The sequence below is a fragment of the Heterodontus francisci genome, chromosome 43 (assembly GCF_036365525.1).
Source record: "Heterodontus francisci isolate sHetFra1 chromosome 43, sHetFra1.hap1, whole genome shotgun sequence".
In the NCBI taxonomy this organism is placed as follows: domain Eukaryota; kingdom Metazoa; phylum Chordata; class Chondrichthyes; order Heterodontiformes; family Heterodontidae; genus Heterodontus; species Heterodontus francisci.
In genome coordinates, this window is record NC_090413.1 from 24579384 (window position 1) to 24604147 (window position 24764).

At 46.3% G+C, this 24764-nt stretch overlaps 1 protein-coding gene across 1 annotated transcript in view; it reads right to left on the minus strand.

The window, feature by feature from the left end:
• LOC137355726 (cdc42-interacting protein 4 homolog) overlaps positions 1-24764 on the minus strand; it is a 95905-nt gene that overhangs the window by 12086 nt on the left and 59055 nt on the right. Inside the window, exons 3-9 of the mRNA XM_068021191.1 lie at positions 22766-22822; positions 20434-20581; positions 18846-18908; positions 17354-17458; positions 16690-16818; positions 14854-15000; positions 13870-14067 (exon numbers count right to left, since the gene is read on the minus strand). Of these exons, the coding sequence (XP_067877292.1) occupies positions 13870-14067; positions 14854-15000; positions 16690-16818; positions 17354-17458; positions 18846-18908; positions 20434-20581; positions 22766-22822 (847 nt within the window). The remainder of the gene's footprint in view (positions 1-13869; positions 14068-14853; positions 15001-16689; positions 16819-17353; positions 17459-18845; positions 18909-20433; positions 20582-22765; positions 22823-24764) is intronic.

A 24764-nucleotide genomic window follows, 5' to 3' on the forward strand; every position in this document is an offset into this window, starting at 1 on the left:
TGGGAAAATGGCGCACTGACACGGAACACAAAAGTCCGAGTGTATCAGGCCTGTGTCCTCAGTACCTTGCTCTACGGCAGCGAGGCCTGGACAACGTATGCCAGCCAAGAGCGACGTCTCAATTCATTCCATCTTCGCTGCCTTCGGAGAATACTTGGCATCAGGTGGCAGGACTATATCTCCAACACAGAAGTCCTTGAAGCGGCCAACACCCCCAGCTTATACACACTACTGAGTCAGCGGCGCTTGAGATGGCTTGGCCATGTGAGCCGCATGGAAGATGGCAGGATCCCCAAAGACACATTGTACAGCGAGCTCGCCACTGGTATCAGACCCACCGGCTGTCCATGTCTCCGTTATAAAGACGTCTGCAAACGTGACATGAAATCGTGTGACATTGATCACAAGTCGTGGGAGTCAGTTGCCAGCATTCGCCAGAGCTGGCGGGCAGCCATAAAGACAGGGCTAAATTGTGGCGAGTCGAAGAGACTTAGTAGTTGGCAGGAAAAAAGACAGAGGCGCAAGGGGAGAGCCAACTGTGCAACAGCCCCAACAAACAAATTTCTCTGCAGCACCTGTGGAAGAGCCTGTCACTCCAGAATTGGCCTTTATAGCCACTCCAGGCGCTGCTTCACAAACCACTGACCACCTCCTGGCGCGTATCCATTGTCTCTCGAGATAAGGAGGCCCAAAGAAGACCACATCCCCACCATTCTCCTACCACCTACCTACACTTGGGGCAATTTACAATGGCCAATTTACCTACCAACCTGCAAGTCTTTGGTGGTGGGAGGAAACCGGAGCACCCGGCGAAAACCCACGCAGTCACAGGGAGAACTTGCAAACTCCACAGAGGCAGTACCCAGAATCGAACCCGGGTCGCTGGAGCTGTGAGTCTGCGGTGCTAACCACTGCCCCGCCCTCCATTTTGGTTTAACTCTGGTCAGAATACGCTAACATCATTACTCAAGCCTTGTAATTACCATGGACAGCTTTTCCTGAAAAGAACCATGGCTAAGTGATACTGGGTTAACATTTTGGTTTCAACCTCCCATTATGCCGTTCTCAGCGCGCTGATGAATCTCCAAAGCAGGAACCTGCTTCAACCACCTTTGTCATGTCAGATTCTAGGAACAGCCCGCACTTCAGCAGGCCTCATTAACTGAGCAAGAGCTGGGCAGCTGAAAGTGATGTCATCGATGGTGGGGCGAGGACATGCAATAAGGGGCTTGAATTCGAAGAACAAAGAGCTTGGGGGGAGATATAGGCTGGAGGAAGGTTCAGCGATAGGGTAAGGCAAGGCCACAGAAGGATCGAAAGATCGCGACAGGAATTTTAGCAGAATGTTGGGGGATGGGAAACTAATGAATGGCTAGCGAGGACTGGAGCGATAGGTGAGCAAGACTGCAAAAGCAGCAGGTTTGGACAGGGTGTACTCAATCGAGGGCAGAGGATGGGAGTCCAGCAATGAGAGTGCTGGACTAGTGGAGGCATCTTTGAAGGTTTCCGCGCCAGCAGAGCTGAAGTCAGGACAGAATCAGGCAACTCAAACGAAGTGGAAGCAAGCAGTCTTTGTGATGAGGAAAACATGGCGTTTGAAGCTCAGGTAAACACTAAATTGACGATCAAGCAATCTCAATTCCTTTGTTTTTTTGGGAAACGGAAATCTCACATTTGTGCAGCAGGGGGTGCCATTTTAAGGTTGATGCTCAGGTCAGAGCAGACAGTCCCTGGAGCTGCAGCACGGTTAATAAATAAATCCTTACTTCATATGTGGCAACCACCATTCCTAATCTGGGTGTGTTGGGATGGATAAATACACAAAATACCTTGAACAAGGTCAACATAAGAAACTAGAATAAAATGATCTCAAGAATAGGAACAATTTTGTGTTTCTGACTGGATTTCAGCACTGATGTAACATGTACATTTAAAAGTCTCTCACTCAAACAACAGGTTAATTCGCAAACTCAAAGAATGGGTTTTCTGAGGTAAAACAAAGATTTTAAAGTAAAATCTTTCTCATTTCCCCCCCCCCCCCTCCCTTGCAGGTCTTGAATCATTGCTGGCGGGCAGACTCCCGTCTGCCAATCACTCTCCAGCACTTTGCCAAGTCACTATAACCCGTGCGAGGGCATGGGCAATGAGTGTGAGTGGGTTATGAAGATTCCCGGGGGACACCACAGTCAAGGCTGATCTGTCCTCACCAGCCATCCCTGCTCACAGACTATCGACTGCCCAACTCACACTCAGTGCCTTGCTGCAGCAGAGACTAGATGCAATCGTGGTCATAAATTGGTGACCCTCACACGCCACAACACAACATAGAATCATGAAACGATACAACACAGGAGTCGGCTATTCGGCCCATCGTGCCTGTGCTGTCCATTTGAAAGAGCTATCCAATTAGTCCCTGCTCTTTCCTCAGAGCTGTGCAATTTTTTTTCCTTTTCCAGTATTTATCCAGTTTCCTTTTGAAAGTTACTATTCAATCTGCTTCCAACGCCCTTTCAGGCAGCACATTCCAGATAACAACTTGCTGAGTTTTAAAAAAAAATTCTCCTCATCTCCCCTCTGGTTCTTTTGCCAATTACTTTAAATCTGTGTCCTCTGTTTACTCACCGTCTGCCACTGGAAACAAATCTCTCCTTATTTACTCCATCAAATCCACCCTTCACCTTCAAACCCCACATTCTCCAGTGTCCCCACATAACTGAAGTCTCACATTCCTGGTACCATTTTCACAAATCCCCTCTGTACCCTCTCTAGTGCCTTGACATCCTTCTTAAAAAGTATGGTGCTCAGAACACTCCAGCTGGGGCCTAACCGGTGACTTATAATGGTTCATCATAACCTCCTAACTTTTGTACTTTACATCTCAGTTTACAAAGCCTTGGAGCTCCAACGTATGGGGCAATTTGAAACCGCTAATGGACAGTGGTCTTGCAAGCCCCACCCTCATTATATCACTGCCAACTTGTTTTGCTTCAGAATTGCCCGATTATGTCATCTAAACTTTATTTTATTTTCTTGCATTGTAATCCAATCATTTGTAACCCCAGACATACCATCTGGCAGGAAACTGGTTGAAAGACTAGAATAGCATCAAATTCTTCCTCATGGTCCTAGTGCCTGCCAAATAGTATGATGCAGCTCACTAACTATATACATATTAGGAGCCTTCCCCCAACACTTCTCTCCCCCCCACCCCCCACTGCCTTGGAATGGCTTAAAAAAAAAAGCAATTCAACAATTACAGAAATGGTGACCACACAGTTCATACCACACTCCAAGAAAACTCCGAGCACTCCAATGTGCCAAATCTCTGTCTCTTCACTATCGTATGAAATTCCTTCCTGACCCAAACATAATGCATTAACGGGATATTCCAGGAACTAGATCTAGAATGTATTTATTAATTTTTTTTTAAGCGCATATACAATTAAGAATTGGGAAAGAATTTATTTTCCTCAACGTGGAAATGTAGGAAGGAGGGAGGGAAGGACGGACAAAAGAAAGACTCGCATTTCTATAGCGCCTTGCACTGTCTTAGGACATCCCAAGGTTCTTTACAGCCAATGAAGTACTTTTTTTAAAGTGTCATCAGTGTTGTGTTTTAACGGACAGCTTTTAAAAAATATTGGATAAGTAGTTGAACTAGAACAGGATTGATACAGACAGAGATGGTTGAAGCTGTATGAAACATGTGCCCGATTTCCTGGGACCACCTAATGTCCGGTCATGGAAGGGTAGCCAAATTTGTATGGTATATGTTTGTGGATGATGCCAAAGTGGGCGCAATGGCCAATAATGCTTCCCAATGTGTTACAGTCCAAAGGGATCTGGATAGGCTAGGCCAATGAGCAGAAAGATGCTAGTTGGTATTCAATATCTTTAAGTGTAAAGCCACGGGATTCAGTGGAAATGCTGAGAGGTGGAGGGGATAATGAATGACCATATGCTGGAAGCTGAATCTTGAACTGATGAGGATGCATCGAGAGAAAAAAAATTGTCTATTCTGGGGCTTCACTCCCTCAGGAAGAGGAAAACGATGGCAGTTGTGTGGGGAGGGGATGGGCTGGAAATCAGATAAAGCCACTGATGTGTTTGGATCCAGCACAGTATTTCTTGTTGGGCGTCAGACTGGAGGATACAGTTTAAAGTTAAGAGTGTCAAAAGAAAATGGGATACATAAGCAACAGGATGATCAATTGAGAAACAGAAGACCACGGAGGACTTTTAAAAAAAAAAGTACCGGAGGAACTTCTGTTAGCAAATGCAAGACCGGGCTGTTAGTTCTTGAACTATGGTAACATAAACTAGCTCAACAGCATCATTCAACTAGGTAGTGCTGCAGTGACCTTTCAACTTTTCAAATGTATTCCTGGTGTTAGAGTCCCCAGTTATAAAGCTGTTTGCGGATTTTAACACAAACACATTCGCCTACTCGGACATAATCAGCAAGACCAGTGTGCTAGTCTCTGTTGTCTCTTCGCGATGGAAAGCCTGAGGTAACTCTTTATTGAGCCACAACAGTTTCTCTATTGACACAATATATTGAAGTTCAACTGCCTGGTAAATAACTATTGAAAACATTCAACCAGCAATTTGTTCCTCAGCTTGGGAGTGACTTCAATTCACTATAAGCTGTGAGGGAAATGCATGGCTAGTTTATTGCAGTCACCTACTAGAGGTTTAGATTGAAACCCAGAAACCACTCCTGTGCAACTGTCACTCCTCTTCCTGTATTTTTCCCTCCTCTACCGAGTACACTGATAAGAGCGGTACCATACCCCAGCACCTCATACACTGGCCCTGGCAGTCAGCGTTTTCGCCTTATCCCAGGTGCTCTGAAGCTCATTGTCGGGTCTCTGTTGGAAGTCTTGGTCTAGATCAGAGTTTCTTTGAAGTGAGCAGGAATCATGGGAACGTGGTCAATGTGGCTTGGTGCTAAACTAGACCATGCATTCAACATCGACCAGCAAGAAACCTCAGCCATTATTGATGATAAGCGAGAGTACATGGGCAGCTTTATTTTCACGGATGGTCCTTTCTGGATGTCCACTATGTATCCTGTGCACTTATCACTTGCTCATCTAACAAAAATAACAGCATTTGTTTAGATGGCAAGTGTGTATTGCACGAATTTAAATATCTAACTTTCTTTCCTAAAAGGGGGCATTAAGGAACTAGTTGGGTTTTAATAAACTAACAACTTTTTACTCTGCTAGTCCAAGTATCACAACTTGTGATTTTAACCCCACTGCCTTAACCATGAGCCCAACATTTTCCAGTCAACACTGTTATTTCCTCCCCTGAAATATTGGACCAAAAGAGTCTCGTTTAAATTCCTTTACCCTCCAGCCTTTAGCTCGAAGGCAGAATGTTCTGGATTCTGAATCTCTCTGTGCCCATTAATGGAACTACATGACCTGATGACAGCCCTCGGGTCAGCGCTGAAGCAACCAGCATTTTAACTCTTTCCCATCTTCTCTCTTCACTCAAGTGCTGTGCTGCTCCTCGCAACTTTACGAGCTGCTGGCCAATCTGTCACACTCAAGTGCGACAATCTACCTTTCCTGGTCACTCCTGTATCTGTCTCCTCCTGAACTCCTCCCCACTTTCCTCCGACCAAAAAAAAACACAACTGACGATTTGTTTTTTTGGAAAGGAAACCTTAGAATTCCCTCACAGAGTTAATGCAGTTATTAGCCCCAAAGAAGTCAGCATTAAAAGATGAGTCAAAGCTTCCCAAATAAGTGCGTCACCTCCAGTATGTGAGTATTAGCAAGGAAACCAACTTACCCCCCTCCGTAAGCTTCGGAAAGAAGGGATCCTGGGTTTCACTGTCTTTATCTCGTTCAGACAGTAAGACAGCGGATCCCTGGTGAACTTGGGGGATGGGTGCCCGTTAGCAACAGATGAAGGGTAAGAGTTCAAAGGTGAGAAGGGAGGGGGTGGAAGCTGTTAATGGAAAGGTAAGAGATCAACTCACACTGTAAAAAAGAGGGAACGAAAAGGCGGACAACAACAACAATGTCCAAATGCAGCCCTTGAAAAGTCTTTCAGCCATTTAGTCACTAATCAAAAGTAGGAGCAAGGCCTTTTCAGTGCAGCCCATACTGTCTCCTCCACACATTCTCTTTTGGCTAGGCTTCATATTTGTGGATGCAAGCACAGTTCCTATGAGTTCCTCTCCCAGGTCCAGCCCCTCCTCACCCTAAGGGGAGATAAAGTTACCACAGTTTCAGCAGATTGTGGCACTCATCAACATGGATGCTTCAATGATGGGGTCACTGGATTGTCACCACAAAGGGTCAGAAGCTTGAAACCCAGCTTCATTGCACACTCAATGTGGCAACTCTTTGTGAGGTGCAAACTGTGAGCCATCAGCCAAGCCCCGAACGGGGAGTGGTAGATCAGAGAGAGGCAGAAGCCGGCTCGTTCAATAAAGGGATGCAGGAAGAACTAGCAAGATCGTTCCAATTTGATACGATGGCAGGTGATGATCCTGGAGGCAAACGGCACTCAAGAACATCGCACCCTCCCGGTGAGGGATCGGCTGCCGAGGAGCCCAATGAGAGAAGCCAACAGCCCGTGCAATGAGACTTGGGGAGTCAGCCAACTTGGAGCTGCATTCCAGAGGAGACAGGACGTCAGTCTCAAATGGCAGTGCACCGCTGACATCCATCGCCCCCTTTGCAGGCTGGTCAAACATGTCTTTGAAGTGGCCGGGCTGTGCAGTTATCCCTCCTCTCAGCTTCAACATCACCTTTAGGATGCTGGCTTTAACCAGGGTGTGGCACTAATGCAACGTACTGGATAAACCAGTCCTGCCAGTGATGTAATAGGAAAAACAGCAATGTTCTCTGAATAGGCGGAACCAACTGGCACTTTGATCCCATGTTCCTTTGGATCACAGGGTCGGTGCAATATCTGACAATCCCCCCAGGAACATAGCCCTTTTATTATTTTCCTTCAGTTTTTTCTCCTTCCATTCCTTTTCTTCTAAAGGTGTTGACTCTTGCTAGGGTGGAGACAGGTTCCAATACCTCACACCCAAGTGATTGTATTCCACGTGAGCAGCCATTAACCACAATAGCCATCACCGATGACCCTAAACCCTGTTCTCTCTCACGCACAAGCACTTTCCAGCAGGGCTCACTGGACAACCAGCAGGAGTGCGAATGCCAACTGATTATCCTTTGCTCGCCCAGAGATGAGAAGACCATTGCAATCCCGTCTCCCCCAAATCACAGCACAGCCCAGGAACTGGGAGAGGGTGGGGCATGCAGGTTACGCATTGAAAACCCCGCCTGAGACACAAAGTTTTCTTTCAGTCGTCAAAATAAATAATGAAAATCTGGAGCATCCGCTCCTCGCTTTCCATTACACAAACTATGCTACTTTTACCAAGATCATCAGGCTGGGCACTGTTCAAGAGCTCCTTGGGGTCACACAGTGGAAATCCACAATATCATGCACAAGTAAAATGTAAGGGTTAAATGCCGCAAAATGAGGATTAAGTGGGGAAAGTTGTCGGACCAAATTCATTCGTATTTCCCATCCTAACAATCTTTTGTTTACATTGTGTTCCCAAGTACTTGGGGCCCACGATGGAACAGGTACAGGACCAGATGGTAGCACATACCGAGTCACTTGTTAAAGGGGCTGGGTTACCAGGAATTGCCAAACTGCTGTTGCGTGCGTTGGGTACAATGATTACTAGCTCATAGTGTTAAACGCAGTGGTAACTACTGCCCAATGTTTTTTCTGCCCCGCCTCCCCGGAAAAAGGCTTCAAGGAGCAGGATGTGAAATTATTAATGAAGTTGGTCATGGTTTTAAAAATAAAGTGGAAAGCTGAAGATAAGAAAGCGTTTCACAGCCCATGGTTCTGTGCTGCAGTTCGGTGTGAAGAGCTGAGTCAACTCAAACGCAATGAAGGGTGCAACAATTACAGGAAGCACTGAGCAGTCACTCTGTGCAGAAAATCATTCTCCTGCCCCCCACCCCCAACTCAAACATACAACTCATTTCCTGCCCAGCTTCTTCCCCTCCTCTCACTGATGCTGATTTACGCAGGGGTAGAGCTGTATCAGTCATGGAGGTCTCTGGTACCTTGCCCGGGTGTGCCATTCCCTACTTGTGAACCCATGGTAATGACCGTCAGCAGGCTCTGCCTAACCCTGTCCCTAGTTGGATAAACACATGGGTACAATTTCATAAAAGGAGCCACTGGATAGGAATTGGGAGCAAGAATTCCGATGGTTTCCCCCTACCAGCTCAAGAAAACCAAAGCTAATTAAAACATCCAGGGGTGAGAAACTTCAGTTACGAGGAGAGGTTAAAAAAGTTGGGACTGTTCTCCTTGGAACAGAGCAGGTTAAGAGGCGGCCTAAGAGAGGTTAAAGACGATGAGAGATTTTGAAAGAGTAGATGGAGAAAAATTATTCGCTCTGATGGGTCAATATCTAGAGGTCATAGATTCACTCACTGTCAATAGAGCTGGAGGGGAGATGGAGGAAAAATTTTTTTCACTCAGGATCTGGAACGGTCAACCTGAATGGAAGCCGATTCCAGAAATAATTTTAAAAGGGAGTTATTAGGTTCTTGAGGATGTGGAGCTTTACAGGGTTACAGACAAAAAGCAGGGGTGAGTGGGTCCAAGCATTACTGCTACTTCAAAGAGCCAACATAGGGATGATGGGCCTGAACAAGGCAACATAAGATATGGCCCAGCAACTAAAGTGAAAAGCAGTGCACCAGGCACAGGTGGAGCGCGAGAGTGTAAAACCCAATCGCACCTCGCAGTCAGAGTTCTCCTGGGGATTAACTGTGCAGGTCTCAGATGGGTCTGGAGGTGGTGAAAAGGAGCCAGATGGAAGAGAGAGAGGGGAATTCTACATCACACAGCTCACTTGCACCTGCTGGCACCATTAACTCATCCACACTCCCAATTGGCGTTGTAAATACACTGAAGCAATTCATTTTGGGACTTTCTATTCGTACATTAGGTGCTGTAGCAATATGCAGCTGGAGGTAACTAACTTCCTGTGAGCTTAATCTGTAGTGAGAGAAAATAAACTTGGGAAGATGTTACTAGAACACCTACATTTAGGGGGTCTGTGCAATAGAGCCCAGCTTGGGTCCAGTGCGGGTTTCATTATTTAAGGGAGAGTGAGTATTTCATTGGTTATTTCTTGCTGTTTCCTCCCTCCTCTGCTGAAAGCATAGATTCCTGCTGAGATGCAATTCCAGCAGCAACATCAGGGAGGGAGTAAGGAGGCCAATACATACTCCCACCATGGTCAGGATCACCCAACTGAGCATGGAGTAGGGATCAAAGCAGAGACCTATCTCACCTTTACAGCTCAACAGTGCAGCAACATTTACCATCTCTAAACTCATTCTACTGTTGATCTTTGTCAGCGATCAGAGTACACGCGAGAGGCCTTTATTCCATTGGGCTGGACTGTATTCCCCTCTGAGGTTAATGGGATAGTCTATCCCAAACCCACCCAACACCTCCCACTCCTTTACAACTGACTTGAGAACGTCACCAATCGTTGCACCCTTCTTATTAGGAGCATCCGCCCGCATTCAAAAAGACATTTCATGCGTCCCTACACGTTCACCGTCGAGTCAGACTGTTACATGCGAGCGTTCATTTGTGCCCATTAAAGCCAGTTAGACTGCATGCGCGTCATGTGCCCAATGCCTCAGCGCCAGCCCAGCAGTCACCGCACGAGGCTTTTGTATTGTTGGTGGGGGGTGGGGAGGGGTGGGAGAGTGGTTGCACGAAGAAACAGAAGACAAAAAGATTATTTGGCATCGAGATCCAGAAGCTACTGCAAGAAAAAAAATGAACAGTTATTGCAGGAATAAGGTCACATCACAAAAAAGGAAAATGGCAAGTTCCAATGGGGAAAACATAACAAGATAGAGAGAAAAGAAAGACTTGCATTTATATCCAAATGAGTTCAACCTCAGGGCATCGCGGGTCGAGTGGGTTGGTAGGAGGTCAGGGCAGCGATAGGGGTACAATAGTTATTGCCACCTCTAGGTTAATGAGGTTGGGGAGGAAGGGTAGTGGGGAAATGAGCCAGGTTTTCACTCTTCAGCAGGCGGACATGGGGGTGAGGGCAGGATCTAGCTAGGCCATGATGTTCTTCAAAGTCAAAAGACTGGCGAAAATCTGGTTGCCGAGACTCTCAGATGGGAAGTGACCACTTGAGGGAGGTACGTGTGGGATCTTGGCTTTCTGGGCACGTTGCGAGTCACTTGCATTACAAGAAACGAAGGACGAGGGGAAAGAGAGCGCATAAGGCTCGCTGTCCCTCAGCACCTCTGACAGCTGATTACAAAGCTGCATTTGAGTGGTAGTGTGGCTCCAATCGGCCCTGTTAGTGAAGTTCGACCACACAGAGTGACTTCAGAGAGCAAGAAAAATTACTGATCAGCAATAGCTTCACGACAACATTCAGAGGCACTCGAGTGTTGGGTGCTTACGGCTGACTACCTCCCGCAAGCACTGCAAGCCAAGCAGAGGAAGTCTCCGCACAGAAGGCAACGTCAACCACTGCAGCCAAGCAATGTTCCAGAAAGAGGGCTACCCCATGCTGGGGTACGTTTTCATGGGCTCAGGCAGCTCTCCAGAACCTCATTCAAGTGACCTATCTTCACCAGTCTGCCTGGTGCGGATAGGATACTGGACTGCAGAGGGTGCAGGAGAGAGTATTACAGCTCTGGTTCACCCTTGCTGAGAGGCTACACACTTCCCAGGACGTCTCTTTGACCAAGCTATGGATCACCTGTCCCAACATCTCCTTATGTGGCTCGGTGTCAGATTTTGCCCGATTACACTGCAGTGGAGCACCTTGGGGGCATTTTACAACATTAAAGGCACTACATAAATGCAAAATGTTGCTGCTATTGAGTCACCAGGTCCCATGCCAGGAACTGGAACGGTGAGCAACTTTTTACCCTGCTCGGCTGGGGGGGACGCAGAGGCTAGTCATCGTAGCCCGTTTTGACCGAGACTGGCTAACTCGGCATACGGCAGCAAGCAAAAGTGGGATGTTCCTGGTCTGTGTGACTTGCTGCTGCTCTCGGCAACGTATTCACCCACCAAGTCATCAGAAAAGTGGGAACACCTTAACCGCATGAATGGCAGCGGGTTCAAGGAGCTGGCATACTATCCCAGGGGATAGGAAATAAATGGATGCCTTGCCAGCAATGGCCACATCACGCAAACGAATACATAAAAATTTTAAAACTGGATTCAGAACGGTCTGCCTCTATATGTCCCCTCCAGCTGCTTTCATGCTGGTACTGATTTAAAGTGCAGCAGTTGCACTCATATAGCACCTTTCATGACCACCAGACACCCCTTTACAGCCAATGAAGCACTTGTTGAAGCGCAGCAGCTGTTGTAATGTGGGAAGCATGGCAACCAATTTGCGCACAGCAAGCTCCCACAGTCACGGCATGCTAATGTGCGGGTAATCTGTTTTAGCGATGTTGGTTGAGGGACAAAGATCGGCCGGAATGCCAGGGAGAATCCTTGGAATAGTGCCATGGGATCTTTGACACCCACCCGAGAGAGCAGACAGGGCTGCAACCCGAAAGGAGACACCTCCAACAGTGAAATGCTCCCTCAGAACCACAGCTTTCTGAGTGCCCCAATAACTGAGCCACAGCTGACGCCATTCAGTCTGGTTCAGGGAGCCAGCTCCCAGTACTCACGACTAAATGCAGCATCTAGAGCAGCCTTAATCTAGCCAGTTATACCTGCTTTTCTGCCATTGCCAGGTCTGGTGTCAGTCATCCTAATACTTGTTTTTTTAAATTCGCTCTTGGGACGTGAGCATTGCTGGCCAGGCCAGCATTTATTGCCCATTCCCAACTGCCCTCAAGAAGGTGGTGCTGAGCTGCCGCCTTGAACAGTTGCAGTCCTTGTGGTGTAGGGACACCCACAGTGCTGTTAGGCATCGAGTTCCAGGACTTCGACCCAGTGACAGTGAAGGAATGGTGATATAGTTCCAATTCAAGATGGTGTGAGACTTGGATGGGAACTTGCAGGTGGTGGTGTTCCCATGCATCTGTTGCCCTCGTCCTTCTAAATAGCAGAGGTTGTGGGTATGGAAGATGCTGTTGAAGGAGCCTTGGCGAGTTGCTGGTACACACTGCTGCCACTGTGCATCGATGGTGGAGGGAGTGAATGTTCAATGTGGTGGATGGGGTGCCGATTAAGCGGGCTGCTTTGTCCTGGATGGTGTCGTGCTTCTTGAGTGTTGTTGGAGCTGCACCCATCCAGGCAAGTGGAGAGTATTCCATCACACTCCTGACTTGTGCCTTGTAGATGGTGGACAGTCTTTGGGGAGTCAGGGGGTGAGTTACTCGCCACAGAATTCCCAGCCTCTGACCTGCTCTTGCAGCCACAGTATTTATATGGCTGGTCCAGTTCAGTTCCTGGTCAATGGTAACCCTCAGGTTGTTGACGGTGGGGGATTCAGTGAGGGTAATGCCGTTGAGTGTCAAGGGGAGATGGTTAGATTCTCTCTTGTTGGAGATGGTCATTCACTTGTGTGGTGCGAATTTTACTTGCCACTTATCCGCCCAAACCGGAATGTTGTCCAGGTCTTGCTGCATGCGGGCACGGACTGCTTCTGCCCTTGTACAATGGCACTGTACTATAGTAGGGGCAGATCGCACAGTTGCAGTATCCTCAACATTCCACACAGGGTCAGTTAACAGTAAACAGTACAGCTCCCTGAAAGATCAGTGGGTGTATGCAAATGCTATTAAGCTCCAGAGACAGGAAAAATTCAGAGTTGATTCTTGACTGTAATGAATTAACCAATCTCAGCTGGCAATAATAAGGGCAGGAAAATTGGCTTCAATAAACCCATGGACTGAAGTAGGAGGAAGAGGAAAGAGGGAAAAAAAAAAATCAGCCAGGGTTCTGGGAAACTCATGTGCATGGAGCCAATGAAAATAGGACCAGATCCAGCAATGATGCCTAAAGAAAGCAACACATACTATCTAAAGAAAGACTTGCATTTATATAGCATCTTTCATGACCTCAGGATGTCCCAAAGCGCTTTACAGCCAATGAAGTACTTTTGAAGCGCAGTCACTGTTGTAATGTAGGAAACGCGGCAGTCAATTTTCACACAGCAAGATCCCAGAAACTGCAATGTTACACTGGCCAGATAATCTACTTTTGTGATATTAGTCGAGAGGAGAACCCTCCTTCTCTTCTTCAAATACTGCCGTGGAATCTTTTATGTTCACCTGATTGGGCAGATGAGGCCCCGGTTTGACGTTACATCTGAGAGACAGGGCTGCAGACAGTGCAGTGCTCCCTCTATCCTGTACAGGGAGTGACAAAGTGTATTATCTGTTCGAGTCTCCGAAATGGAGCTTGAACCTACAGTCCTCTGACTCAGAGGGGAGAGGGGCACAGAGCCAAGCCCTGGGTTCACACACTGTGCATGGCAGCAAAGGGCAACTTTTGCACATGGATCTGTGTCCCAGTACGAGTCAGCACCTGGTCCGTGGGAGGGAGTTGAGGAGAAAGAGAAAAGTGGGAAAATAAAGCAAAGGCATGAAAATACGAACACTAGATATAAGTGCAAAGACTGAAATCCAGAAGGAAATCACAGTGACAGGCAGGTCAAAAAGAGAACAAGAACAACTATTATTCCTTAGAAGAGATCAGTAAAAGATAAAACGCAGCTGCAGGATGTGACGTGGAACCAATAAAATCATAAATCAATGCCTGATGTTAGAATTGTTAGCAACCACTTGATCACATTTGATTCGTCTGTCAGTCTAGTTTGAACTGCACGTCTGATGCCTGTACCTTGTTTTTCTTGCCAAATGGCCAGCGCTTTGTCTTGCTTTTGCCAATGGTCCTATGGTCAACCTTCGACTCCGACTTAAGAGAACCAAGACTATTTTCTGATGAGGTCCGATTAATCATCTGGCTGTAGTCTTCAAATTCTAACTCTCCCGGTCTCTCAAATCCTGACTTATGGGCCTCAATCAGTACTTGAGAATCCTGATTAAAAATGAGAGAGAGAAAAAAAAAACACATGGAGAAGACTCAACAGGTTTGTTTTTAAACTATTGACACTATTCATGCATTCCGCAACAATAATATGCAAAGATCTTTAGACGAGAAAACATTTTTCTGCATCTTGACCCAAGGTGAATAACTGCTCTGGGACTGCATGAAACCAACAAACCATGGGGGATGGGTATGAATTAATTCTATTTGCTCATAGCTTTGAAAGCTAAGGGAGACATCCCCAGTTCTGCAGCAAATGGTCCAGACTGCAGCATGGAGTTGTTCTTCAAACAAAGAAAGACGTGCATTTCTATAGCACCTTTCACAGCCTCAGTCCCAAAGTGCTTTACAGCTGAAGCACTTTTTGAAGTATAGTTAATGTTGAAATAGGGCAGCCAATTTGCACAGAGCAAAGTCCCACAAACATTGATGTGATTATGACCAGATAATCAATTTTAATGATGTTGGTTGTGGGATAAATATTGGCCAGGACACCAGGGATAACTCCCCAGCCCCTCTTCAAAATAGTTCAATGGAGTCTTTTACATCCACTGGAGAGGGCAGACACAGCTTCAGTTTAACATCTCATTCGAAAGCTAGCATCTCTGACATACAACACTCTATCAGTACTGCATAGAGAGGGTTGAGCTCAGGTCTCTGATGTGAGGCTTGAACCCACGACCCTCTGACTCAGAGGTGAGAGAGTACTACCCACTAAGCCGTGGCTGACGCGGAGCCATTGGTCAAACAGTATTAATGATCAGCAGTTCTACATACACCACTTTCGTTAACAGATTCTGCAGCTTTCGTCATCCCGTCCAGGCACTTCCCAATGATCGGCATGACCTGCCGCTCCGTATCCGCAAACATCGCGTACGCCTCACACAACTTCCGTATCCGCCTTTCGTCCATCTCCTGAAGCATCTGCAAAAACATGAACAGGCACTTGGTTGATAAAGCAGAGTGTCCAGGGATGCCAGAGGGAGCTCAGCATTTCGCACGCAGGCCGACAGCTTAGAGGTTTCACCAATGTAATCAGAGAGAGATCCAATCTCGGCCAATTTCTGCTGGAGCCTTAAAAAAAAACCCAGAAAGAACTTGGACACTTGGTAGGGTTGCCAACCTTCCAGGATTGTCCCGGAGTCTCCAGGAATTGAGGATTGATCTTCAGGATATGCCTGCAAGAAAAATCTGGTGTTAAACAAAATTGTTTTTTCATTTTATTTGAGCATTTTCATTTATTGGTTGTAAAAAGTGAAGATGGGGATAAAAAAAAAATTGACTGTCAAGATTAATTTAATAGAGTCTGTTTGCTTTCCAATTGGCTGTGGGACGAAAATGCGCCTGGAGAATGAACCAATCATGGGAGTGTGGGGGTGGGACAGTTTGAGGTGGGAGGTCATGTGATCAAAGCTCCAGAATGCACCCAACCAGAAACCCCAACACTTGTGCATCTTGAAGCTGCAATGAGAAGGTGGTAGAGTCAGTTTTCTGGCAGGCTGAGGCTCTTTGGACTGAGGAGCCTCTTCATCTGAGCTGATCTTGTGATACAATGGACCTTCCCTTTCCAGGGTGTTCTATGGGAAGACTGGAGTGGGGTTGGCGTGCGTATCCCTTTTCTCCCCTGTTCCACTGAGTATTCTTGGGGTTGCAACCCATTTGCTGCTGAGAGTGTAGACACCCAGGACGCCAGTAATGTCACTTTAACCAGCTGCTAGGAGGAGTAACAACAGAATGGCTTTTCCTCTGATCTTCTACCCATCTTTCGGGGGAGATGTTTTGTCGCCACTCGGCCAATTATCACAACAACCTGGCCGAAACGGAACGGTAGAAGGGAAACCCGAATGGCTTCCTGCTACTCCTGTAACACCACCTATTGATGTCATGTTGGCGTACCCAATGATTTCCAATATCTGATCATCAAGTTTTAAACCTGGGTCGTCAACTCCGGTTGGACATATTCCGAGAGGCTTCATCAAATGACCTTCCGCATCCAGCTCCCTGCTCCCACACTCCTGCCATTGATTGCCCAACATGCCCATACTCATGGTGCACACCTTTCTGGAAAGTGAATACACTCCATTGCATTACCCATTGGGGTGATTCTTGAATGTCCATCAAACAGCCCACGCCTGCCATGTCGAATACTTTTAGAACTAATAAACAAAAGTGTTTTACTTCAAAAAAAAACACCATCTGTTATGGTCCCTATGATTTTCCCCCAGATTTGCTCGCAGAAGTCTCCTGCGGATCAGTCTTTAATTCCTCCAGGAAGGCTCCAGGACATTCTTGGAGTGTTGGCAACTCTAGATAGCATCAAACAGCTGTAGGAAAGGGAAGGGACAAACTCTAATCTGGTCTTGTGATTGACTCTTGTATTTGTAAATTGCCAAAGATATTTGGCTCATCGCAATTCATCCCTCAATACCCTAACTCTTGCATTGTAGTAGCTAGCTGCATTTCAAGTGTCCCTAACATTTTTGCCTCCACTGTCTGCCCAGATTATTCCAAACATCTCTTCCACAATTCTTCCGAATGCTGGTTTCAAATTTACTCAGCTAAATTTACCTCACAGTGGTTCTACTCTCCAAAGTCCCAATTCCTTAAACTTACGTTGAAAACATGAGGCATTTCCGCAAAGTAAAACTGATTCTGGTCCTTGTTATATTTCTGTAGTTGGGAAGCGTATTCATTCTTGCTTTCTTCGACCATGTGATTCCGCAGATTTGCCTGCTGTCTTGCCTGAGGGGGAAACCAAGAAACATCATTTGTACTTGCTTAGTGAAAGACCCATGGCCTCACTCCATTTAAATCCAAAATTCACAGTGGCGACACATCCCTGTCAACAGCAGTCTCGGCACCTCTCCCTCACTATTGAATCCAGGATCAGTATCTACAGAGTCCAATAATTCAAAAAATACACGCACACATCAAAAAAAAAATTGGGTTTCATTTTTGCACTTAAGTGGTTTTTGAAATAATTGTCCACTTTGAGTGTCCAGTGTTAGCTCAAGCACTCCTTAGTTCAGAGAGGTCAGATACAGAGTAAAGTTTGCACGACTCTGCCCCACGAACGTGCCTTCACCTGAACCAGTGCAGCATTTCCACAAAACACCCTTTGTCTGTCTTCTCTGCATCAAGGTTATTACTTCAAAGATAAATTAAGGAAGACTGATTGTGCTGTAGACTCTTGGCTGCCAGACATTGGATTACGATCCTAAAGGTCCAGAGGGCAATAAGCTTGGAGGGATTTGGCTGGATTTAACTCCAGGCCCACCTTTTCCACGTCAGCCTTGGTTGTGTTGATGTCATTGTCGACCCTCTCTGCATTCTGCATTGCTTTCTCTGCCTCCTTGCAGTCTCGTTCAAACCTCTTCTTAGCCTATGGGAGAGAGAACATCAGATGTGCATTGATTGCAATTACAGTTGGCTGGTTCAGTAGGCCCCTGCCACCTTGGGTGGTAAATCCAGTCCTAAACAGATCGGAAAATCCCAGCTTGAATTCCTACTCTGTACTGAGCTACATGTTCCCAACCAGGGGAAATCTTTGGAGCAATGCAGGCAACCTCAGTGGCCCTGGTCTGGGGAGTGGTGGGGATGGGGAAAATCACCTGGAGGTCTTACTCCTGACTACTATCGGTGATCTCTGCTGGCATGTGTGTGCATAGGGATGATGAGTAAGGACAGAAGAAGGCATTCCTGCGAGCTTCCCATGATCAAAGAGCTCATCAACACTCACCATTTGCACATACATGAACAGTGACAACTTGAGTTGAGACACTGGAGGGGGCCCAGAACCCATGGGACCATATACTGGTCCAAGTCAAGAGAAAGGCAGTACAAGGGAGAAGGAGGAACAAAGGCATGGTCCTTCCTGTAGTGTATAGCTCATCTCAAGTCCCAATCCAAAGACTGACCATAAAATCCAGGCTGACATTTCCGGCGCAGTGCTGAAGGAATGCTGCACTGTTGGAGGTACGGTCCTTTGGATGAGATGTTTAATTGAGGCACCGTCTGCCCTCTTAAGTGGATGTAAAAGATTTTACTGCACTATAAGAAGAAGAAGAGAGGAGTTCTCCCCTGTGTTCTGACCAACATTTAACCCTCATTCTACATCACTAAAACAGATTATCTGGTCATCACATTGCTGTTTGTGGAATCTTGCTGTGTAGAAATTGGCTGCTGCATTTCCGACAGTACAACAGTAACTACACTTTAAAAGTGCTTCATTGGCTGTAAAGCACTTTGCATTTATAGAACACCTTTTGCAACCTCAGGTTGTCCCAATGTTTGAACATTGCATTTGCCACTCAGTCATCAGGGAGCTGGAGTAGTGGTGTGTGACTGCAGTATTTCTGGGGTGTTAGTGAAAAGTCAAGCAGTAACCTAGATGATTCTGTGGCACCACAGATTGCCACAAGTCCACACCCGACATAACCTCATGCTCAAGTTCTGATTTTACTTGGTTTCTCAGAAGACTGATTGCTCCTCTCCACTCGTCTATGTTTCAATTTGGAGAAGGGGCAGGAGGAGAGATAACAAGGGCTAAAAATGAAAACTTCACACAATTGCGCGTTTGTGACAACTCAGTTTATGAATGGATGTTTCGGAGGCTTTCACTGATACAAAGTTAGGAGCATTGCGGCACTGGGAATGAAGCCAGTATGTGTCTCGCCAATATGGCTGAGTATCCATATTAATGGCGAGCAAACATACGCGCAGGCTAAAAAGGAAATAAGTTTTTCTTGCGGTTAATACAGAAAACTTACATTATCCAGCTGTTTAAAACTAACTTCCAGGTTCTGTTGGGCTTTTCTTCCTTCCAGAAGATGCTGAAACAGAAGGGACGCTATTAGCATAAAGACCCTGCCTGGAAGAAATCAGCAACATTTCCTAAAGTCATTAAGAAAGCAGCTTACGTGGTCTAAGTTGTTAATTGCAGGAGAGGAAAAATAAAAAAGGTCAAGGCCAAGCCAGAGGGGCCCACACGATCGATGAAAACGGACACAGTGTGATGTTAGCATTCTGTTTTACAACCACTCGATTGTACAAAGCCATGGCATCAGTGAAACCAAACAGACTGGACCAACATTACTATTCCAAAAATGGGAATCATACAGTGCAGGAGGACATTCGGCCCACCGTGCCTCTGCCAGCTCTTTGAAAAAGCTTTCCAATTAGTCCCACTCTGCCCTGCTCTTTCCCCATAGCCCTGCAAATTTTTCCCTACAAGTATTTATTCAATTCCCCTTTGAAGGTTACTATCGAGTCTGTACAAAGACCCTCTCAGGCAGCACATTCCAGATCACAACTTGCCGAGTAAAAACGATTTTCCTCACGTCACCGCTAGCTCTTTTGCCCATCGTCTTCAACCTGTGGCCTCTGGTTACTGACCCTTCTGCCACCAGAAGCAAGTCAGGTGTTATGGGGGAGCAGATAAGAAAGTGCAGTTAAGACCACAATCAGATCAGCCATGATCTTATCAAATGGCGAAGCAGGCTGGAGAGGCCAAATGGCCGACTTCTGCTCCTAATTCGTATGTTGGTATGTAGAAACAGTTTCTCCTTATTTACTCCATCAAAACCCTTCATGACTTTGAACATCTCTATCAATGTGAATATGGTCAAGAGGACCAGTGCCTTTCATCTGTTAACTGATCATCTCCATCATTCTTCAGCAAGTACTGACTCTTGCTTATTTTAAAAGTTCATTGATTGCCCGTTCCCAGTTGCCCTTTGAGAAGCTGGTGGTGAATCACCTTGAACCGCTGGTCGCAGTCTTACACACTGAGGGGCTTGCTAGATACTTCAGAGGGCGGTTAAAAGTCAATATGTAGGCCAGACCGGGTAAGGATAGCAGATTTCCTTCCCTAGATGACATTAGCTCATTTGCATTTTATAACAATCTAAACAGCCTCCTTGTCATTTTTAGTCAAACCAACTTTTCACTTCCATATTTTATTTTAAAAGACAAATTCAATTTCTCAAATTGTCATGGCAAGATTTGACTTTATGTTCTCTGGATCACTAGTCCAGTAATAACCACTGCTCTATTGTACTCAGTTCCCGAGTGATTCTATGGAAATTTGCTATCTTTTCATTTAACTTGCTCAAGAAGCCTTCCTGCACGTTTGAACCCAGACAGTGTAAACAGGCTAATCAACGTTGCAAAGCCAGTTCTGTTATCTCCATACTATGACACACGTGCATGTCACAGCCAGGGTAACTGGAGTGGGCACCTCAAACTGGTGACACTGAGGCTTATTACAATACCACATCCACAGGGGAGCTGATTTGGACATGTGGGGTTGGCAGGGTGGGGTAAGGAATGGATGAACAGAGAAACATGGTGCCCTACCATCTTGCGTTCCTGTTTATTTTCATGCAAGTATTTCAGCAATTGGGCAAAGATATTCTGCATCAGGTTCTCGGCTATAACTTCCCGTTGCCCAGCAAAGTCATTCAGTTCATTGAGAATGTTGTTGAAGGCCTGATACTGGGAGAACCTGTCGGAAGGAATCAGATTTTAAAGCAATGGTGTCGGACAAACTGAGCATGAGGAATAAAATAAAGGCCAACAATTAAGTCAAATTAGATTGAAAATCTTTTCCTTTGCACATTTCCCATGTTCTCGCCTTTTCCCGCTCCCCACAAAGCAGGTCCTTGCTTGGGGACATCTCAAGGGCCTTCGTGGCTCTTCAATACCTCATTCTAGTGGGCATACTTTATGTGGCCTCAGACCACAAGAGGGCATCACAACCTCTCACCCAGTGCCCACCCCACTTTCAGCAGGAAGGCCCAGGGAGCAATCAGGAACAGAAACTCCATGGCTGCTTTCATCCTTTCCCAAGGGCAGGGCACCACAAACAATCACAATGCCCCCTTTCCTCAATATCCATGAGAACCAAATGTAGGGTCTTTCTAGTCCGTATGGATCAATGCAACACCAGTCATTGCCTTTTACTCACTGGTTAGCAGGAAGTTCTGTAACTATTCTCTTGACAGTGTAATACAAGGGCAGTTAGAAGCTTGCCCATAGGGAGTTGATGAACTACAAGCCTTCTGTAATCACCCAAGTCCAGTACTACACACAAAAGTGGTGGGGTGAAGCTTTCCACTACCAGTCTCTCCTTTCACTAATCTCTCAATCAGAACCACACCACAATGAGGAGGTGAAGCGCTCCCACTGGGAAAGGGCTGGGGTGAAAGGTCAAAAGATCTCCCCTACATACCTTCTAGGGCCTGGTTCTCAGTGGAAGAGGTTTCAGACTAGATAATCCTTCCATCACTTCAGATGCGCTTGCTCCAGGGAAGGAGCAGTTATATTGGAAAAGCAGAGGCCTCACAAACCAAAAGAGGCACAAGTAAAAGACAGCTGCCATATTGGCTCCAGTTCTAAATGACAAAGTAATCTACTGCAGCTTCCTCATCAAAGTCCAGAGGAGGTTAAATACCTAAACACTCAGGCATATATTCTGATAAATACAAGCACTCTGGGAATGGTTCAGCGCAATGTATAATGAGCCACACAGACAAAGTCCGCTTTCAACCTCCAGTTAGCTGCTTACAGCTGGGGAACTGGTTGAGCAACACATTTTGTCCTCCCTTGGTTAGGAGAGGGGAAAACAGTCTGCCAGCATGCCACCTCCCCAACATCCCTCGACCGATCGCTTCCAATAATAAACAGTACGCTTGCCAGGAAAGGACTGTCTTGATTGTGGTGTCTCATTGCAGGGTTTCTGGCTCTTGTGGAATGCACCACAGCAAGAATCCCCAATTCAAGGGGGGGGGGGGGGGGGGGTGGTGGGAGTATCAGAAGTCAAAGACCACCCAATTAAAGCCTGTGGTTATAGCTGGGGAGGGGGCACAATGGGCGGACTCTAAACATTCCCCAACACTTTGTTAAGTGTTCAGTGGTTCTCTCTCCCTGCCCACATCTTGTATCTCCTTAAAAAAAAAATCCTGAGAGAAGACAAGAAACTACTTGCTGATCTCTCCAGAGGACAAACAACTCATTGATAACTGTCCACTGAGAAGTGAAAGAGTCTATTCTGATGTCTGGTAGTGATCACATGCTTTGAGAGCTAGGTGGCAAAACACAACTGCATTATCTGAGTGAATAAAGGATCTGGCTCTGGTCCCAGAAGTGATGTCACTGAGCTTTTGTAGTCACCTGATACTTCCTGAAGCACCAGTTATTGGTACATGAGCAGCCCCCAGTATCCCAATCATGACACATGTACGCGCGCACACACACACAAAGAAATGTGCATTTGCACACACACAATGGGAAAAGTAGATCTTCTCTCTGTACCTGTCTGTGCTGCTCTTAGGCCAGTCAGTCAAGAGGCCTATAATAGGCTGAATGGCCCTCTGGGGTAGAGGGTGTTTTTTTTTGGAGGGGGGGGGGGGGGGGGGGAGGAAATTGACTGGAGGTGAATCCCTCCCATTCCCCCCTTCCCTTTACAGCTCTTCTCGGACGTCACATCTCCTCCAGTCAAGAAGCCCCATTCAGAATTGCTCCTGGGCTCTACCAGTGCTACATGAGCTCTTCAACAGCCTGGGGTAGAAGAGGAGGCCAGTGACACATTAAGCTTGCCCCACTTCCAGATGTAACCATTTGCTGGCCAATATATGCAACAGTATGACCGTACAGATAATTTAATTTCACCCAGTTAACAACAGCTTACTTCAATTCATGGTCTTCTTTAGAAACTCGCTTTGGACTGTATTTCTTCACCAAAGTCCTGAGGAAAGAAAACAAAATTTTCACATGCAGTAAAATACTCTCCTCACCATTGGCCCACGATGACACACAGCCCTGGTCACACCAAACCTGGAGTGACTGTGAGCAGTTCAGGCACCACACCTTTGGAAGGATATATTATCCTTGGAAGGAGTGCAATGTAGACTTACTAGAATGATACCTGGATTCCAAGGGTTAAATTATGAGGAACGATTACACAAACTAGGGTTGTCTTCCCTGTAATTTAAATGGTTAAGGGGTGATTTGATTGAAGTTTTCAAAATATTAAGGGGAACAAATAGGGTAGATAGAGAGAAACTATTTCCTCCGGTCAGGGAGTCTGGACCTAGGGGACAGAGTCTAATAATTAGAGCCAGAGCTTTTAGGAAACACTTCTATACACAAAGAGTGGTAGAAGTTTGGATCTCTCTTCCGAAAATGGCAATTGATTCTAGATCAATTATTAATTTTAAAACGGGTATTGATAGGTTGTTGTTAACTGAAGCCATTAAGGAATGTATGGCAAAGGTGGGTATATGGAGTTAGGTCTCAGTTAGTCCAATGATCTCATTGAATGGCAGAACAGGCTTGAGGGGCTGAATGGCCTCCTCCTGTTCCTACGAGGTAACTGAAGGCTTTCCTTACCATCAAATGACACCACCATTCACTAAGTACCATCATGATGGACAGTGGCAGCAAACATGGACTCCACAACTAAATAACCTCAGGTAACATGTACTAGTGCAACTTGGTCTGTAGTCAATGCTATGAAGGATGCCAACACTTGCTACCTTGTACACTGTGGAATATGGTCTCTCCTCCTGCTAGCTTACTTTCTCTAAACTCCAGATCTATTCGCTTTCCCTCCTGCTTGCATTCTCAATTTTGAAATGAAGTCTTTTCATACTACTTCTTACTTAATCAGTCCAGTTTCAAAACTAATACGCCTACCTCCTACAATCTACAGCATTTTAAAACCCAAATATTTCTCTGAACAAAATGGAGTCAACCCATAGAATGGAATCGATCTGCATCATAATCAATAGCAGGGAGAGCGCGAGACAGCGTGCGAGTGAGGGAGGAAGGGAGGTCTGTGGTCAGGGCAGGAGGAGGGGGCCGAGGAGGGAGGGAGCAAGATGGAGCGAGCAAGATGGAGCGAGCAAGATGGAGCGAGCAAGATGGAGCGAGCAAGATGGAGCGAGCAAGATGGAGCGAGCAAGATGGAGCGAGCAAGATGGAGCGAGCAAGATGGAGCGAGCAAGATGGAGCGAGCAAGATGGAGCGAGCAAGCAGGGAGGAGGGGTAGAAAGTCTCCATTAAATTAAGCAGCATAACACATCCCGCTTGTTTATTGGGGGAAGAAACCCCAACAAGGGCTTTTTTAAAATTCAAAAACGATTTCCCCAATTTTCTCCCCCGTCAGTGTTGACTCACAATGGAGTTAAGGCTCCACAGGAGCTGCACCTCGCACCCAAGTGGCCATTTTTATTTGTGAGCTGAGGTAATAAATGTTGAGAGGATATTCAGCTGTGGAAACCGTTCTCAGTGAGCCTGATGTGAACCTTACTGTTTCCTCTCCCCAGACACCCCTAATGTTCACAAGTGCAACGGAGATCATGGAGAGTGACCAGGAGCAGGAATAATGCCTGATTTTCCCTTGCGCCAGGGGTTCTGAGGCCAACTCCTCCCACTGCGTGCAGCACAGAACGGAATCAAACCTGGCCACTGCATCTAGCCAGTGAGCTTGGGCAAGAGCTTGTAAAGGCTTAAATAGAAAGCATGGAATCCTTTCAATTCTGTTTAGATGTATGTGTATGTCAGAGTATGTGTGCGCGAGGGGGAGTGAGAGGAGAGAAAACATGAAGACGAAAAAGAGCGAGAACATGGTGCGAGAGGTGGAAAGAATTTGCAACCGTAGAGAGGGAGCATGAGAGAGACGGAGC